At 33.0% G+C, this 18,373-nt stretch overlaps 1 protein-coding gene across 3 annotated transcripts; it reads right to left on the bottom strand.

Moving 5' to 3' along the window:
- Nucleotides 1-12,673: 12,673 nt before the first annotated feature.
- LOC106429165 lies at nucleotides 12,674-16,713 on the bottom strand. Of its 3 annotated transcripts, none has more exons than XM_013869902.3 (3): nucleotides 16,594-16,713; nucleotides 15,497-15,704; nucleotides 12,674-15,062 (listed from the first exon to the last, which is right to left on the bottom strand). In XM_013869902.3, exons 2-3 carry the CDS (start codon nucleotides 15,616-15,618, stop codon nucleotides 13,097-13,099), a joined length of 2,088 nt encoding a protein of 695 aa, XP_013725356.1. In that variant the 5' UTR covers nucleotides 15,619-15,704; nucleotides 16,594-16,713; the 3' UTR covers nucleotides 12,674-13,096. The 3 variants fall into 3 exon arrangements, with proteins under 3 accessions (XP_013725356.1, XP_013725357.1, XP_048603093.1); XM_013869903.3 differs by having other exon boundaries at nucleotides 16,477-16,670; XM_048747136.1 differs by lacking the exon at nucleotides 16,594-16,713 and adding an exon at nucleotides 16,288-16,371.
- Nucleotides 16,714-18,373: the final 1,660 nt, after the last annotated feature.

Genomic DNA, 18,373 nt, shown 5'->3' with positions numbered 1-18,373 from the left:
AAAACTCATGAAATTAATCATTAAATTTTTTTAAATGTTCCTAAAATTAAATAAAGATTTTTAAAATTAAATAAATATTTATAAAATTGAATAAAATTAAAAAATAACTTAAAATTCAATAAATAAATTAAATTAAATTGAAATACAGAAAAATAAATAAAATTTCATACATTTAAATTTTTTAAAATTTAAAAATCAAAATATTATCATTATAAATGGCAAAAATTTTTTTTAAAAAATATCATATCATCATTTACAGTAACAATGGTAGTTTTTCACTTAAGCATTAACAATGACGGTTTTTGGTATATCTCCAATGATAGTTTCCGACATCATCGTTGAAAATGGCAAAACAACTATTGCAAAACAACTATTTCAAACTTTTGAATTTTCAATTATTTTTTTGAAATTTATGTATTTTTTTAGTTTTCTGTATTTTAATTTGGTCTTATTTTTTAAATTTTTTTTGTAAATCTTTATTTATTTTTTTGAACCTTTTTTAAAATATGAATGTTTATTTACTTCTATTTAAATTTAAAAAAAAAAGTAAAAAAATTCTGAATTTTATTTAGTTTTTCGTTTATTTTATTAATTAAATATTTTTTTTAAAAATAAAAAAAATAACACATCATCATTTTATCTATACTACTGGTCATTTTTTTCACTTTGGAGGTTCTTGTGATACAAATGTCAGTTTGAAGGTTAAAAGTGTTAGTGAAAAAACTTCAAGGTTTAAAATGATAGTAAGTGACACTTTGAGGATTTTTATGCGATTTAAAAAATGTTTTTTTTTCTTTAGTAATCCAAAAACATTTAAAGATGTGCATTTTCATCTTGAAACCGAACTGTTTTTGTAAGTGATTGTCAAAATGTCTAAGGATGGTTTTTTCATAATAATGTATTCTTTCATTCTAAAAATGCACATATTTTTAATCAGTTATCTTTTGATCAAGGGATATGTATCTTTTTGTTCTAAAACATTGCATAGATTTTTACGATATTATCAAAAATGTATAAACATGAATTTAAATAATTGCTTAGTTTTATTGAGTTCTTTAAAAATCTTAAAAATTATTTTAAACATATTCAGGTAATTCGGGGTTATGGGTAATTTAATTGTTTTATAATATTTATATATTTTAAAATTAAATATATTGTTTTCAAATAGATTTCATGTTTGGTGTGTTTTTCTAATTCAGTTTCGTTTATTCATGTTTCTAATAAAATGTGTAGACCTATTCAGACAATTTTATTTAATAAATAAGTATTAAAAGTTAAAAAGAACAAATACTTTATGCAAGAGTTTGATATATGTGTTATTTATTAATTCTAATTAAACTTAAATAGAGAAAGATTGTTGGAAATTTAAGTGAATCTTTAAGACAGCCTAAGTGAGAGAGTGTGTTTCCTCAGTCCAGTATAGAGTTCTTCTAAATGGACAGCCTCGGGGACATATAATTCCTCAGAGAGGACTACGGCAAGGAGATCCTTTATCTCCTTATTTGTTTATTATGTGCACGGAGGCTCTGATTTCGAATATTAAAAAGGCGGAAAGGGTCAAACTTTTAACCGGGATGAAAGTGGCAAGGGCTTGTCCTGCAATTTCTCATCTACTATTTGCAGATGATAGTTTGTTTTTCTGTAAGGCAAACAAGGAAGAGTGTCAAACTATTCTTAGGATTCTAAAGGATTATGAGACTGCTTCAGGGCAACAGATTAATTTCCAGAAATCGTCAATTCAATTTGGACACAAGATTGAGGAAGCTACTCGGCAAGAGTTGAGAGATATTTTGGGAATCCAAAATCTAGGGGGAATGGGATCTTATTTAGGCTTGCCGGAAAGTCTGGGTGGCTCTAAGGTACAAGTGTTTGGATTTGTTCAAGAGCGGTTGAATAAAAGGGTTAATGGATGGACCTTTCGTTTTTTTACAAAAGGTGGAAAGGAGGTGATTATTAAATCGGTGATTACGGCCTTACCAAACCATGTGATGTCTGTGTATAGGTTACCAAAAGCTACAGTTAAGAAGCTGACGGGTGCTGTAGCACAATTTTGGTGGAGTCCAGGGGGTAGTGCAAGAGGTATGCATTGGAAATCATGGGATAAAGTGTGTGAAACCAAAGATAATGGTGGTTTGGGCTTTAAGGATCTTATGGATTTTAATACAGCAATGCTTGGTAAGCAACTATGGAGGCTAATTGAGAAACCAAATACTCTTTTTTCAAGAGTTTTCAAAGGACGGTATTACAGGAATGCTTCACCCCTGGAACCGATCCGATCTTACTCCCCGTCATATGGCTGGAAGAGTATTACTTCTGCTAGATCTCTGGTTTGTAAAGGACTAATTAAAAGGGTGGGAACAGGATCATCTATCTCTGTATGGAATGATCCTTGGATCCCAGCCACTCGCCCGAGACCAGCAAATAAAAAATTTCACAACTTTTATCCGGAACTCACAGTGGATTCCCTCATCAATCAGGAATCTCGTTCATGGAATATACAGGCAATCAGGGCTCTAGTGGATCCGAAGGATGTAAGAATTATTGAAAGTATCCCTTTAAGTAGGATTCAGATGGAGGATAAGGATGGATGGCATTTTACTAATAATGGAAAATATTCGGTCCAATCAGGTTATCAGGTTGAACGTATTTACCCTGATAGGTTAAAACCTCCTGTTTTTAATGGCCCCACAGTGGATATACTTAAAGCTTTCTGCTGGAAAGTGCGGTGTCCACCAAAGATACGGCATTTCTTGTGGCAAATGGTATCAGGATGTATATCGGTGATGAAAAATTTAAAGGCACGAGGGATCAGAGGAGATATATGTTGTGGAGATCCGGAAGAATCAATAAATCATGTATTTTTGAATGTCCTCCTGCACGTCAAGTGTGGGCACTATCCAAGATTCCTTCACCGCATAATATCTTCCCTATCAGCTCTTTATTTGTTAATATGGATCATCTTTTTTGGAGAGTACAACCGCAAATGGATGACCACCATTTTGCATGGATTTTATGGTATATATGGAAAGCCCGAAATAACAAAGTTTATAGTAATTTGGATATTGATCCGCGGGATACTCTTAAATTGGCTGAAGTGGAATCATCACTCTGGGCAGACGCACAAGTGAGAAATGAACCAAGGAGGGGGCTTTCGGTACAAACCATTCCTCCTTTAGAGACATCAGGTCGATGGTGTTTTATTGATGGATCATGGAAGGATAAAGAATTAATGTCAGGGCAAGGCTGGCATAGTACTTTACCGGGGTTCGAGGGTCTACTGGGGGCAAGGAATGTAAGGGCATGCCTCTCTCCCCTGCATTCGGAGATAGAGGCTTTGATTTGGGCAATGAAATGTATGAGGAATTTAAGACAGGTCCAGGTTACGTTTGCAACGGATTGTTCTCAATTGGTGAAGATGGTTTCGGAACCAGAAGAATGGCCAGCATTTGGAAGCTACTTGGAAGATATCAAACTCCTCAAAGGAAACTTCCTCAACTCAGACATCGTCCATGTACCTCGGACGGCGAACCTTCGGGCGGATAGCTTAGCACGTAGTGCACGCAAGCAACTGTCCTTTGTCGTTCACATGGATGCGGAGTTACCAATATGGTTTACAGAGTCAACATGAGTCTGTAAATTTCTTGCTGTCAAAAAAAAAAATAAATAAATAAGTGAATCTTTAAGACCGTCTAAGGGGGGTGTATTGAATCTGTAATTTGAATTGATTTGGATTTTAATGAGTTTGTAGATGATTGTACGGGAATTAGAGAATTTGGTGTGATTTTTGTTAAAACACTCTAGAATCTCATCTAAAACAATGAGATTTGGATTTTTATTTTTATAACTAAGGAACTCTCCTCAAACACTCTAGAAACACTTAAAGTACTCTAAAATCTATAACTTAAATTTTGTTCAATAACAGTTGATTTCAGAGTGTTTTATGAAATGATAAGTTCAATAACACTCGACTTTAAAGTATTTTTTAAATCCACGTTTGAATAACAGTAGATTTGTCATTTTAATATAAATATTTCAAACTCTTAGTTGAATACACCTCCCTAAGTATATTACTACAATTTTCTATATGAACAACTACAACTGATCAAATGAAACATTGCAACTTTTAGTGTTTGCAACTTTGGTAATAAACCATTGTAGTTGTTGGTAGTTGTAGTCTTTGGTGATGAATCATTTTAATTTTTGGTGTTAACCATTGTAACAATTAGCTAACCATTGTTAGTTTTAATAGTTGTGTTTTTTTTCATTATTTAAAAAAATTGTGTATATATTTAAATACTTTGTAAATCATATTTTAATAGCTCTCCATATTTTTTGTATATATTTTTTTCTCATTTTAGTTTACTTTGATTACACACAAACTTCTTTGTTTGCACAATAAGATATTTTTATAAAAGTATAATTTCTACAAAGTGGTATATTTTTTAAATAAAATAAGTTATGCAAAAAAATATTAATAGCTCTCGCAGTAAGTTATGCAAAAACATTTAAAATATGTATTCAGCCTAATAAGTATTCTGAAGATAGTTGTGTTTCAAAAAAAAAAAGTATTCTGAAGACAATGTTAGTAACATGTTATTGTTCAAAGATCTTTGAACAAACACTTATAAATATGGAGATTGTGGTATTGAGATATAAATACTCTATAAATATGTCCTAATGTAAATTTCGAGTGAAAATTTTGTTGGAGAGCATATTTTAAATGGATTACTATTAGTAACAAAAATTACTATCAATAAGTTATGCAAAAACATTTAAAATATGTATTCTGAAGACAATCCTTGATATAAAAATTATTTTAATAGCTCTCCATATATTTTTTTTTAAATGTTAACAAAAAATATTTAAATATCATGCAAAAATAATTGAAATTAGTTTATATATATCGTCCTTTATAATGTTAACAAAGATGTTTCAGAGGTTTTAAATAAATTGCCTACCGAATTAGTTGAACATATTATAAGTTATTCTGAATACATAAAATGATATTTAAATAAAACTATGATATTAAATATAGTATACATGAAATAAAATTGACAATGAGGCTGGAGATAATGTCCTAATGTCAATTTCGAGTGAAAATTTTGTTGGTCAAGAATTTATTTTTACTATATAAATAAATCATATAACTTTAGTTATAATCTAGCTGGAATAACAATAATTGAAACAAATAAGATATAGTTACTAACAAGGTATTTGGCAAAAATATTTTTCAGTAAAACAATATATGTAAACTACTTTTCATTTTGAATTTTTTTTATTGATATGGTTTGTGGTTATTCTCATTTTACTTATATTATAAATTTTTAAAGTTTATAGAAATTAAAATATATGTATTTTCTCCTCAATTTAGCTTACTTTGATGACATACGAACTTCTTTGATAGCACAATAAGATATTTTATATAAAAGTGTAATTTCTACAAAGTGGTATTTTTTTTTAATAAAAAAGTTTCTGATAATAATTTAAAACATGCATTAATATTCTAATGTGTGTGTCTTTACTAACTGGTATTTGTAATTTTATCACAATCAATCTATAAACAAAATATAGATGTATGCAAGATAATTTGTAACACAATATTTCTCTAAAACCAATTACATAAAATGTAACATATTTTTTTATAAAATAAGTTCCCGTGTGATATCGCACGGGTTCCTTGCCTAGTATGTACAGTGGCGGAGCCTGTCAGAAAGTTCACCATGGGCAATATTAAGTTTGAACTTATAAATCATCGGGGAGGAGCATTAGAAAGAATTTTAACATTTATTCAAAAAAAAAATTCAAAAAATCAATGGAAATATTTGTTTTTCCAATTATTCATGTGGAGCAACTGGCCCCTTCCCACCTCTCTACCTCCGCCACTGTATATATATATATATAAATATATATATATGCATATATAATATATATTTGTAAATGTGTGATTCTGTGAATACATAATACACACATGTAATATGTGATCAGAAGCATATGATAATGAGCAAATGATTTGAAAATGCGTAGCAAGCTATAGAGCCGTTGTGGTTGTACTCATATATACATATGATTCATTTTTCACTGATATATTCTCCCTATTTTTATTTAAAATTGCTTGTAACAAGAAAACAGCTCATCAAGGCCAAATGCAACGGTTGAGAATGTCCTAAAATCATTTGTATTTACTCTTGTTAAAGTCGTAACATCAAAGTTAGATAATCATATAATATTAGGTGGTTATAATGTTTTATTAGAAACCGCTTATAATCTATGAATTGAGAATTCATATTATATGATTCTATAAGGTCACACACCTAAACAAACTAGATCAATAATTGAGTTTAATTAGATTAAACTATTAAGGTTTTGGTGGTTTTATATTTATAAGATTAATATAAAATAATAATACTTTAATCCAAATTGGATTTGGAATAACACGTAAGGCTTAAAGCCCATTGCCCATAATAATTGTTATTAGGGTTGGCGTGTCTCGTGCATGCATATATATGCTTTAGGGGATTGATTATTATTTAGAAGGTGAAGCCACCGTATAAAACCCTAATACTAAAAGACAAAAGGTTTGTCAAGGTTTTGAAATTTGATCTCGACGGCACTAGCATCCCGTTCCGATTTAGTTTGTGTGCATATGGATACAGGTAGAGACACAACGTTTAGAGTGCTCTAAATCTCGACTAGATTTGTTTACCTTTCCGCTGCAGAATAACTAAGTATATTCGAAACTCTAAGATCTAAGTTTATTCCAGTATTGACATGAGATTTTAGGCATATAAATTCATAGGTTGATTTATAAACTGTTATAAACCGGTATGAATTTCCAACAATGGTATCAGAACCTAGTTGTTTAATACTGAAATTGAATCTTGTTTAGTTTTATATTGTTATAGATAAATAATTTTGTAACGATCGATCTTGTTAAATTGTTTATTGATCTGATTATAATGGTTCATTTTGAAATTGTTTGAAATCTATTGTATTGAATTGACCCCGTAGATATCTTTAGTTTGTACATGTGAAATTAATGAGTCTTGTAAGAATATTGATTTGGTCAATTTGTTTACTGGTAACCCATAATTGTTCGTATGGTTGATTAGTGTTTGAATTACACCAGCTAGAGATCTGTGAACTGCATGTGTTGTTTGTCGCTTAACGTGTACATATTATAATGTGTTCATGCATATTTAGTTGTTAAAGGTTAACACGTGTTATTGTAATACATGAATGTGATTCGCGAACTGACATAATTCGCATTAGCAAATTATGAAACCCGGTTGATTCAATATTGGTTCAACCGGTCAGTCCAATTGGTTTGGTTGTTTGATTGAATTTAATTAGATTAAATTCTAAAATCAAATATATAAATAATTAATTATTTTAATTAGATTAAACTTAATTTAATTATTTAAAATTCAATTAAATTACATATTAGATATGTATTAGTTGTGTTTATCTTTTATATTTGATATAAATTTTAAATATAAACTAAAATTGAATTAAAATTTGTTCCTCAATCAATATCAAGTACTTTTGATGTCTATCCAATCTTATCAACCATCAAGCCTCGTTTCGTTGTAAGATGGGCTTGCCAAAGCAAGGTGTCTACAATTACATGAGAGAGGTGGATGGTAACGGTTACCATGTGAAACAAGATTGGTTTACTTGACTAAGATATCAAAATGGTTTTGGGCTTTGAGACATAGGTTGGATAAGACATAAGATGTCGTATGACAACCAAGAATTATATTGGATATAATTAGCAAAGTGTTGCTTACCTAAATAGCTATAAATTTGTGAGATGAGCCAAAGCTCACTCGGATTTTAGTGAAATGTGGATCTTGGATTATTATATTCATTTGAGGGAAATGTTTTGAATATAATATGAGTTTTCTTAACTGTTGAGATTTTTCTAATTCTTGAACATCATATTAATATTTGTTATTTTTCTATTCCAGCAATGTTAACTTCTCACGACCCATTTTCATTTCAATATGCCTTTAAGAAGGACAAATTGAATGGATCAAATTTCCTCCAATGGTATCGAAACCCAAGAATTGTTGTCAAGCAAAAGTTTAAACCCTTCTTGGAAGATCTGAAAAAGAAAAAGACTTTTGATACATCGTCTAGGGGTATTTATGTTATAGAAGTAAATGTTACTACTTCTGGTTCTACTTTTTGGGTATTGGATACTGGTTGCGGTGCTCATATTTGTACGAATATGAATGGCCTAAGCAGCAGTAGAATTTTGGAGAAGGGACAAGTGGACCTACGTGTGGGAAATGGAGCAAGAGTTGCTGCATTAACCGTAGGAACATTTCACTTGGCCTTACCTTCAGGCTTGGTTTTAGAGCTTAAGAATTGCTACTATGTACCTGCTATAAGTAGGAATATTATTTCCATTCCTTGTTTGGATTTGGAAGAATTTCAATTTTCGATTAAGAACAAATGTTGTTCTTTTGATCGTAATGAAATATTTTATGGTAGCGGTCCATTAGAGAATGAACTTTATATTCTAGACCAAAGCGTGTCTGTCTATAACATTAGTACCAAAAGATTCAAGTCTAACGACACGAATCAGAATTTTCTTTGGCATTGTCATTTGGGCCATATAAATGAGAAACACATTCAAAAGCTTCATAGTGATGGACTTTTGAGCTCATTTGATTATGAATCATATGAAAAATGTGAATCTTGTTTGTTGGGTAAAATGGCTAAGGCTCCTTTTACTGGACACGGTGAAAGAGCCAAAGACTTGTTGGAACTTATACATACTGATGTATGTGGACCAATGAGTATAAATGCTAGAGGAAACTATCAGTACATCATTACATTTACTGACGACTTCAGTAGATATGGTTATGTTTATCTAATGAAACATAAGTCTGAATCTTTTGAAAAGTTCAAAGAATTTTAAAATGAAGTACAAAATCAGCTTGACAAGAAAATAAAAGCCCTTCGATCTGATCGAGGTGGAGAATATTTGATTCAATCATTTAATGATCATCTGAGAGAATGTGGAATTGTTTCACAACTCACTCCTCCAGGAACACCACAGTGGAATGGTGTGTCCGAAAGGAGGAATCGAACTTTATTAGATATGGTTCGGTCTATATTGAGTCATGCAGATCTTCCACCATCCTTTTGGGGATATGCTCTAGAAATGTCTGCGTTTACGCTAAATAGATGTCCGTCAAAATCAGTTGAGAAGACACCATATAAGATGTGGACTAGAAATGTTCCAAATTTGTCTTTTCTGAAAAAATTAGGGTTCTGATGCTTATGTCAAACATATGTTTACAGATAAGCTTGGACCAAAATCTGATAAATGCTCCTTCGTTGGTTATCCCAAAGAAACCAAAGGTTATTACTTTTACAACTCCACTGAGAAGAAAGTGTTTGTTGCTCGTAGTGGTGTTTTTCTTGAGAGAGAGTTTCTTTTTAAGAAGAACAGTGGGAGTAAAGTACAACTCGAAGAAGTTCGAGAAACACAAGAAAATGTTTCATCCTCTCAGGAAGATGATCAATTAGATTTACGAAGAGTCGTAGAATCTACATCTGTGGAACCTGAGGTACGTATGTCCGAAAGGACACGTCACGAACCTGTTAGATATGGGGTTTGGGTGACAGATCATCATGATCTATTGATAATAGAGAGTGATGAACCTACGTCCTTTGGGGAAGCTATGATGGGCCCAGACTCCGATAAATGGCGAGAAGCCGCAAAATCCGAAATGGACTCCATGTCAGTAAACAAAGTGTGGACTTTGGTTGATTTACCTGATGGTGTTAAAACCATTGAGTGTGAATGGCTTTTCAAGAAGAAAACTAACATGGATGGTAATATACAGATATACAAAGATAGATTGGTGGCTAAAGGTTACAAACAAATTCATGGTATTGAATATGATGAAACCTATTCACCAGTTGCAATGCTTAAGTCTGTTCGGATACTCCTAGCAATTGCTGCTCATTATGATTATGAGATTTGGCAAATGGATGTGAAAACAGTTTTCCTTAATGGAAATCTCGAAGAGGATGTGTACATGACACAACCTGAAGGTTTCACAGTCCCTGGAAGTGCTGGGAAAGTATGCAAGATTCAACGTTCCATTTATGGTTTGAAGCAAGCATCTCGGAGCTGGAATCTTCGTTTTAATGAGGTAATCAAAGAGTTTGATTTCATTAGAAATGAAGAAGAACCTTGTGTTTACAAGAAGACTAGTGGGAGCGCAGTTGTCTTCTTAGTGTTGTATGTAGATGACATACTTCTCATTGGAAATGACGATCCTATGCTTAATTCTGTAAAGACTTGGCTTGGAGGTTGTTTCTCAATGAAAGACATGGGAGAAGCTGCATATATTATTGGAATAAGATCTATAGAGATAGATTAAATAAGACTATTGGATTATGTTAAGATGTTTATATCGATAAGGTCTTACATAGATTCAAGATGCGCGATTCCATGAAAGGCTTCTTACCAATGTCTCATGGCATAACTCTCACCAAGATTCAATGTCCTTCGATACAAGATGAGCGAGAGCGCATGAGTAAAATCCCATATGCTTCTTCTATAGGATCTATCATGTATGCTATGATCTGTACTCGCCCAGATGTTGCATATGTTTTGAGCATGACGAGTCGATACCAATCTGATCCATGTGAAAGTCACTGGACAATCGTCAAGAATATCCTCAAGTATTTGAGAAATACTAAAGATAAATTCTTGGTCTATGGAGGAATAGATGAGATTGTTGTAAGTCGTTACACAAATGCTAATTTTCAGACTGAGAAAGATGATTTTTGATCACAAGTTGGTTTAATCGTCTTAATAGATAATGGTGGGTTGGAAGAGTTCCAAGCAAAGCATCATAGCATAGTCTCAATGGATGCATATGTTGTTGATCCATTGACCAAGCCTCTTCCATGGCCTAAGTATGAGAGTCATACTGCAGCCATAGGTATTAAGTATATTAAGATGTGATCTTGATTTTAGTGGGAGACTTTATGTTTATGATATAATGTTCATACTAACATATATTGGTTATGTTTTCAAATTAATGAAATTGTTTGAGATTTATTTGATTATTGGATGATTAAATAAATGTTCCAAAAATAATTTATAACATTCTTATAGGTCATCAAGTATGTGACTTGATCATGAAACTATAAGTGAAAGATGCTATAAATTACTGAGGTCCCTAGTCAAGGTTGTTAACGTGAGACATTAATAACCATGAATGGCTAGTATGTGAGGTGATTGATGACTAAGTTTCATGGAGTCATTCAATATGTGGTATTGAAGCCAATCACTGGATATGTGTTAGAGAACACATGATCGGACTGACCCGCTATGAGAACTCTACAAGATTGTTATATGAGTGTCATAAGAGTTTCTCATTACGACTATAGAGTATAGTCCTTAGACCTGAGTTCATCATGATTCTTTACTTGTGGATTAGTTCACTTTGACCTTGTCAAACGTCAGCCGAAGCTGGTGATTATAAAGGCATTGATTAGGTGTTCTATGAAGTTTGTAAGGAGCATGGATGGAACAAGATGGGATTTGTCCCTCCCATATAACGGGAGATAAATATCTCTTGGCCTATCGAAGATTTGATACTGGGAAATGCATGGCCGTGCTCAAACGAGGTGAATGTCAGTCGTTTGTTTTTATCAGTATAAATCAAAGTTCGATAAACATGATCTAGCTTAATAAGGATGACACTAGTTCTTGTCTTATGCTGAGATCGAGATATAGAGACAAAAGGGTTATAAGAATAGATGATTCTAGTACAAGTGGGAGATTGTTGGGAATGTACTAAAATCATTTGGACTTACTCTTGTTAAAATCGTAACGTCAAAGTTAGACAATCATATAATATTAGGTGGTTATAATGTTTTGCTAGAAATTGCTTATAATCTATGAATTGAGAATTCATTATTAATATTATATGATCCTATAGGATCACACACCTAAACAAACTAGATGAATAATTGAGTTTAATTAGATTAAATTATTAAGGTTTTGGTGGTTTTATATTTATAAGATAAATATAAAATAATAATACTTTAATCCAAATTGGATTTGGAATAACACGTAAGGCTTAAAGCCCATTGCCCATAATAATTGTTATTAGGGTTGGTGTGTCTCGTGTATGCATATATATGCTTTAGGGGATTGATTATTATTTAAAAGGTGAAGCCACCGTATAAAACCCTAATACTAAAAGACAAAAGGTTTGTCAAGGTTTTGAGATTTGATCTCGACGGCACTAGCATCCCGTTCCGATCTAGTTTGTGTGCGTGTGGATACCGGTTGAGGTACAACGTTTGGAGTGCTCTAAATCTCGACTTGATTTGTTTATCTTTCCGCTGCAGAATAACCAAGTATATTCGAAACTCTAAGATCTAAGTTTATTTCAGTATTGACATGAGATTCTAGGCATATAAATGCATAAGTTGATTTATAAACTATTATAAACCGGTATGAATTTCCAATAGCAACTCGCTTTTTAGTTGTTGTACATAAAATATTTCTCCATCTAATTTTTGTTGACATTTTTTATACTCAACAGAAGTTTATTAGGTGTATAATAAAGAAAATGAATTGCGTATACATAATGTATGTCATGACGGTGGCTATGATCTTGACTACCTCACATGATTTCAACCATATATATAAATATATCTATCTATATAGAAATAAGATTCATGATGTTAACTCATACATACTTTATTTAAAATCAGTATACATAACATTAAGATAACTTTCAAATTTATATTTCACCCCTTATAAACTAGTTTGAACAAAAGTGGGGTCTCCTTTACCTTAGTGGAGTATCCAATGAATGTAGGTAGTACTAGGTAGATTCATAGAGATTTTATATCACCTTTTCTTCAGAGCAGCCTCTTGACATTCTTCTCAACATCTTTAATTATAAGAGCATCACAAAATCTTGAGGTTGAATGGTTGATAAAAAAACTTCTTAAAATCTTTCAAACATATGAAGTTTGCTGGAGAGGAACAGAATTGTCATGGAATGTAGATGCTTGGAAAGATAAGTAGAGGTCTTGATATAATTTTTCATGGAATGTTGTGAGAGCTTGTGGTGCTGTCCAAATGCAAACTATTTGCACCATAAGGACCATGAAAAAGATGGACAGGAGGAAACACTTGTTTGGTCTTAGAGAGATCATGAAACTGTGAGAGATCATGAAACTGTGAGGTTGGTATTAGACTTGGATCTCCATGTGAGGCCTCTTCTCTTTGGTTAATAACCATCAAATCCTTTCCCATTAGCCGCAACACCGGGTTGGAAACTGAAGGAGTCTTGGACACAGACTTACTCAATAGATCCAAATCTTGCTGGTTCATTTGTGGTGCTGGTCTCCCAAATGTTGTATCTTCAAAAACATTATCCTTCCTTTGGCAACAGCATGACTGTTCATTGTCTCTGAATGTCTGTGTTTCAGGAGCTGCAAAGTTTAAAAATGCTGAAAGAGGTGATTCAGACGAATTTCTGTCAGTGAGATCAAGCTGGTCATGGGAAGATTGGAACTGGCTTGTGATAACTGAAGAGTTTACATGATTTTCAGTTGCATCAATTTCCATATCCCAAGGACTCGGTAGAAATGAACCTGGTGGTCCTGGAATGGGAATGATATCAACCTCCATGAATGAGCTTTCAAACACAGCATCTGCACCATCCGTTTTGTAAAACATATCATCATCATCTACTTTGTTATTACCAGTCACTTCCCAGCCTTCATTATCATCCTCTTCACCACTACTAACTGAAGGATCCGAGCTTAGAAACACCTTATATGCTTCTTCATTATCATCAGAATGTGTCAGCTCACGTTCTTGAGTCATTTCAGACTCCCATCTCCCTGAATCTTCATCTTTATTCTCAGAGAGATCCAACCGAGCTTTCTTTAACTTCAAAAATCCCTTTGGAGAAGATGCAAACACCTTATCCACATGCATTGAACATCTCAAGGGGCTAGAAACTGTCTCGGATAAATCAACACTCGCATGACTTGAACCTCTTAACACAAGAGGCTCTCCTGACAGTGAATGCCCATTCTCAGATGCCTGATCACAAATGCTCCTCCCTTTCTTATTTTCATTCCTTGAAAGACAACTTCTTGTTACGATCCGCTGTCTTGGACCTGGAGTTTCTGATCTCTCCATGCCTCTACATTCTTCAGAAGCATTGCCTTGACGATCAGTGAGTTTTCTGCTTTGAGGAGCTACTTTACAATGCTTGTAATGTTTCTTTCCCCCAAGTCTTTTCCCTTGACATTCGTTAGAAGGCTTCTTCTCACTGACATCTTCTACATGCTTTCTTGGTGAATCAGATAAAATCCGCAGTTTTTGGCCCTTAGCATCGATGTAAACAGGTCCAATGCCAGCATCGTCTTCATTTCCAACACGCTTCTTCCCTTTGAGCGTATTATCAGAGACAACCTGGCTAGAGTAGCTCGAAACCACAGACCACTTTGTTCCATTTCTCTTGTCAAGATCTTCTAATGTGCACCCTTTTGCAGTAGCGTAAATATCAACCAACGTTTTAACTTTCAACCGTGGCTTAGTCCTAGGCTTACTCATTGGGTGCTGGCCAGAGTCAACAGACAGACACTGATCCATGTGTGCATTCAAAGTGGTGTTGGAAGCAGACGAGAAGGTTTTGCAGATGGGACAAGTTCTCAAAGGCATGGATTCAGAAAGTGCATAGAGACAATCATCAGCTTCTTTTGTTGATCTATGATTCTTGTTGACGACAGCTACTTCTACTTTGCATTTCAAACTACTCGCCAAAAAGACTTGTTCAGTCTCTGCTAATACATGATTGGAGCCAAGTTTTTTTAACTTTCTCTTGCAGCTTCTCTCTTCAGCAGGGATTACGTTTGGCTTAGCTTCAGAGCCAAGAGGCTGCATTGGTGGCAATGGATCAGTTACGCCATGTTTCAAACAAAGTTGCAAACTTGTTGAGGAAAAAGGCCAGCTTTTCTGAATGTTCTTGGTCCGGTAACTAAATGCATAGTCTCTGCAAAAACCAAATTATCAACTCTCTATCAGTATAACAACCAGACAAAAGAACGTACAAACTTTATGAAGAAAAACTTCTGAGAGACAAGACACAACAAAGAAAAGTTTGTGTCAATGATGATACTCAGCCTCGTTCAGACCAACTTGGTATGGACCAAAAGATCATAGAAAACCAATATATGAGAAAAATAAAGAAATAGTCAACACTCAAAACCATTTAAGCTCCACAAAATCCTAGAAGGTGAAAGATAAAAAAAAAATTTATTGTTTTGAATATGACCCATTAAAAAATTGAATGGATGGGAAGAAAAGATCAGACTCATCAAGAAAGCTTAAGATTGGTCTAAAACAATGGTGAATAATTATTTTTTGACTTCTTCTTCATTAAACAAAATCTAAGAAAAAAAAAAGAGGAAGAAGCTTTAAGATTACCTGATGGAGAAACTGGAAAGATGTGATTGACCTAACTCATGACTAGAGTTGGTCAGATGTAAGAAACTGGAAGAAGATGATGGATTATTAGGAGAGCCTTCATCAGTGGATGATAAGAACATTTGAATCTTCCAGTGTTACTATTCACCTCCCTGCTATTCCACATAACACCAGATCTTATAATGTTACTTGTGAGAACATATGAAACCTGCAAGAGTTAAAAGGAATGTTTTTTTTTTAATTCTTTGAATTTGTAGAAAACCACATAAGAGGAAAGTGTAAAACCCAGAAACTTGAGAATAATCTAACTAGAAAAAGAAAATTATTATAATTTTATGTGAAGGACAGAAAACAGAGAATGAAGATTAGGAATTAATGGGTGAATTTTTTGAAATATTGGTGAAGGAAATAACAAGCATGAACAGTTCAAAGAGTTATTTTTTTATTCTGGAAATTTTCAATTTTCTCCCAGGACATCAGTTTGAGTGTTATTGTATGCAAGGAATCAGATGAAACTCAAGATAACATAACAAGAGACTGATAGATCAAGATAGTAGAAAATCCACACAGGAATTTGAACAAGCATCTTGTTATCATAGACCAAAAGATCATTGAGATTTTTTTCTAGAAACTTTTGAATGGAAAAGACATGTAAAGATAACTAAAACATGAGATCTAACAATGAATCTGGGAAGAAAAATTAAGAGTCCAAGAACCAACACAAAAACCAAAAGGGTTTCTATAATGCTATGAGCATAAGATTGTTTGAATCATACAATACCAAAACTTACAGAGGTTTATATACAAAGACATGCAAACCTGTTAAAGAATATAAGGTTAGATCTTTGAAAGAAAATCAAGAAAGATTTAAAGGAAAGTAAGAAGGAGAAGTTGTAAATCGTTGATACAATACAAAAAACATAGAAGAAAAGTGAAAAGAAATAAACACAGAAAATAATATCATTAAGATACACACAAACCTTTAGAGGATTTGATTATCTCAAAAATGGTTTTCTTGGCCGAAGAAAAGATTTTCTTAGAGGGAGAGAGATGAACAAATAAACACAGAAAGTAATATCAATAAAATACACACAAACCTTTAGAAGATTGATTATCTCAAAAATGGTTATCTTGACAGAAGTAAAGATTTTCTTAGAGAGAGAAAGAGATGAACAAGAACCACGCACCAACAAATCAAAGTGGCATCAGGTTCCCTAAGTAATAAATACACGAATTATTTAATATAATAAGGTAAAGTAAAAATAATAAAATGTTTTGTCAAAGTAAAAATAAAAATGTTAAAATAGGAAAAGGAAATTTTTTTTTCCCTCGTCGCTGTCTGTAAGTGAGCAGTGTGCAGTGTGAATTCCTAAACTGTTTTGAATTTTAAATGCATTGGACCTACTAACTATTAAAAAGAAAAAATCTTCCACTTTTGAACCTGAACTGGACGAAACACTAGAGGCTGTTATTTATCTTATTTATATTATTGTGTCTTATATTTAGTGGTTTCTATCATTGTATTTATACAAATATGTACTTATCTCTAAGGATTCAATCTATAATTAATAATGCTACTTTTCATTAAAGTTACTAAAATTTTACGATAGATTATTGTTTTGGTGACATAGACTATAGGTCTAGGCGTATTTCCCGGATCCGAAGATCCGAATCGGTACCGATCCAATATCGGGTTTTGGATCGGATCAAGATATGGTGAAATATCCAATTGAGAATGCTTTTATTTATGTTTCAGGTACCGGGTCGGATCATACGTTACCCGGGATCCGAACAACTACCGAAAGTACTCCATTCTTATGTCATTGAGGCATTAAACATAGGTTCACATGTATTCCCCTTGACAATGTTTAAAATTTCTGTGATTTTACTACTGTTACATAAAGTAGGTGAAATGTGTTTAGCAACATGGAAGAAAGGATGATATTAGAAACCAGATATTGTTGATCTTCTTTTTATGCATTTTCTCATGGATTTTGTTTCAATCTTCAACTTTTCTTTAAGTTTCTTTGCTTGTTGGAATGATGGATTGTTTTTTTTTTGGGAATGTTAGATTTGTTGTTTGTTTGGAGTTTATTTAAAATTTATTTTATTTGGTTTCATAGTTCTCTTATTTGTGTCTTATTCTAAATGGTTCGGGTAACTCGGATCAGAAACAAGTTTTTTTCGGTTATGATCGGATAAAATCAAGACAATCCAAACCAGAACCGATTTTTTGGTTCATTCGGATATATCCGAAAATATTTGAATCCAGCAAGTATCGAACCGGATCCGAACCAATATTTATAATTACCCGAACGGTACCAATTTTCCTATATCCAAAATATCTGAAATCCAAAATATTCTATCCGAACCCTATCAGATACCCGAATGCTCAAGCCTAATAGACGGTCTACTCGAATTTTTCAAAAAAAAAATAAAACACTAATTTTTTTAAGACGATGACTCTGACTATTAGAGAGCAAATGAGATTATGGCTAAAGATGTAGGTTGACTAACATCAGTTTTGGGACGGTCTTTGGAAGTTTATCAGATTATAAAGGAAGCAGGCGACACCGTTTAGGAACAAATGATCAAGGTGATGGCTATCGCCAAGAAATGATATGGGAGCTAGCTATGACCGTAGGCCCAAAGCGCATAAACGAAGTATACCAAGGTGGCAAGGTGGAACAACATGACATGTAGAACAAACGAATGGTCATAATATTTTTCAAGATAACATAGAAGATTGTCCGACGCTCAAGTCATAACAAGATTATATAACTACTCCAAGAATTTTGACTCAAAGAGATAAAAAAGTTGGCTCTGATTCTAACTAAATGACAATCAACGACTCTATATGTTGTCCAGTGTGCTTCC

Source organism: Brassica napus, chromosome C2 (genome assembly GCF_020379485.1).
Source record: "Brassica napus cultivar Da-Ae chromosome C2, Da-Ae, whole genome shotgun sequence".
Lineage (NCBI taxonomy): Eukaryota > Viridiplantae > Streptophyta > Magnoliopsida > Brassicales > Brassicaceae > Brassica > Brassica napus.
This window is presented reverse-complemented; position numbering and strand designations above follow the sequence as displayed.

What these genes read in the sequence shown, in the direction of transcription:
- LOC106429165 (XM_013869902.3), bottom strand. Translation starts at nt 15,618, where the DNA reads ATGTTCTTATCATCCACTGATGAAGGCTCTCCTAATAATCCATCATCT. An exon ending in CTTTCCAGTTTCTCCATCAG is followed by an intron (nt 15,063 to 15,496) that starts GTAATCTTAAAG and finishes TGGTTTTTGCAG; the next exon opens with AGACTATGCATTTAGTTACC.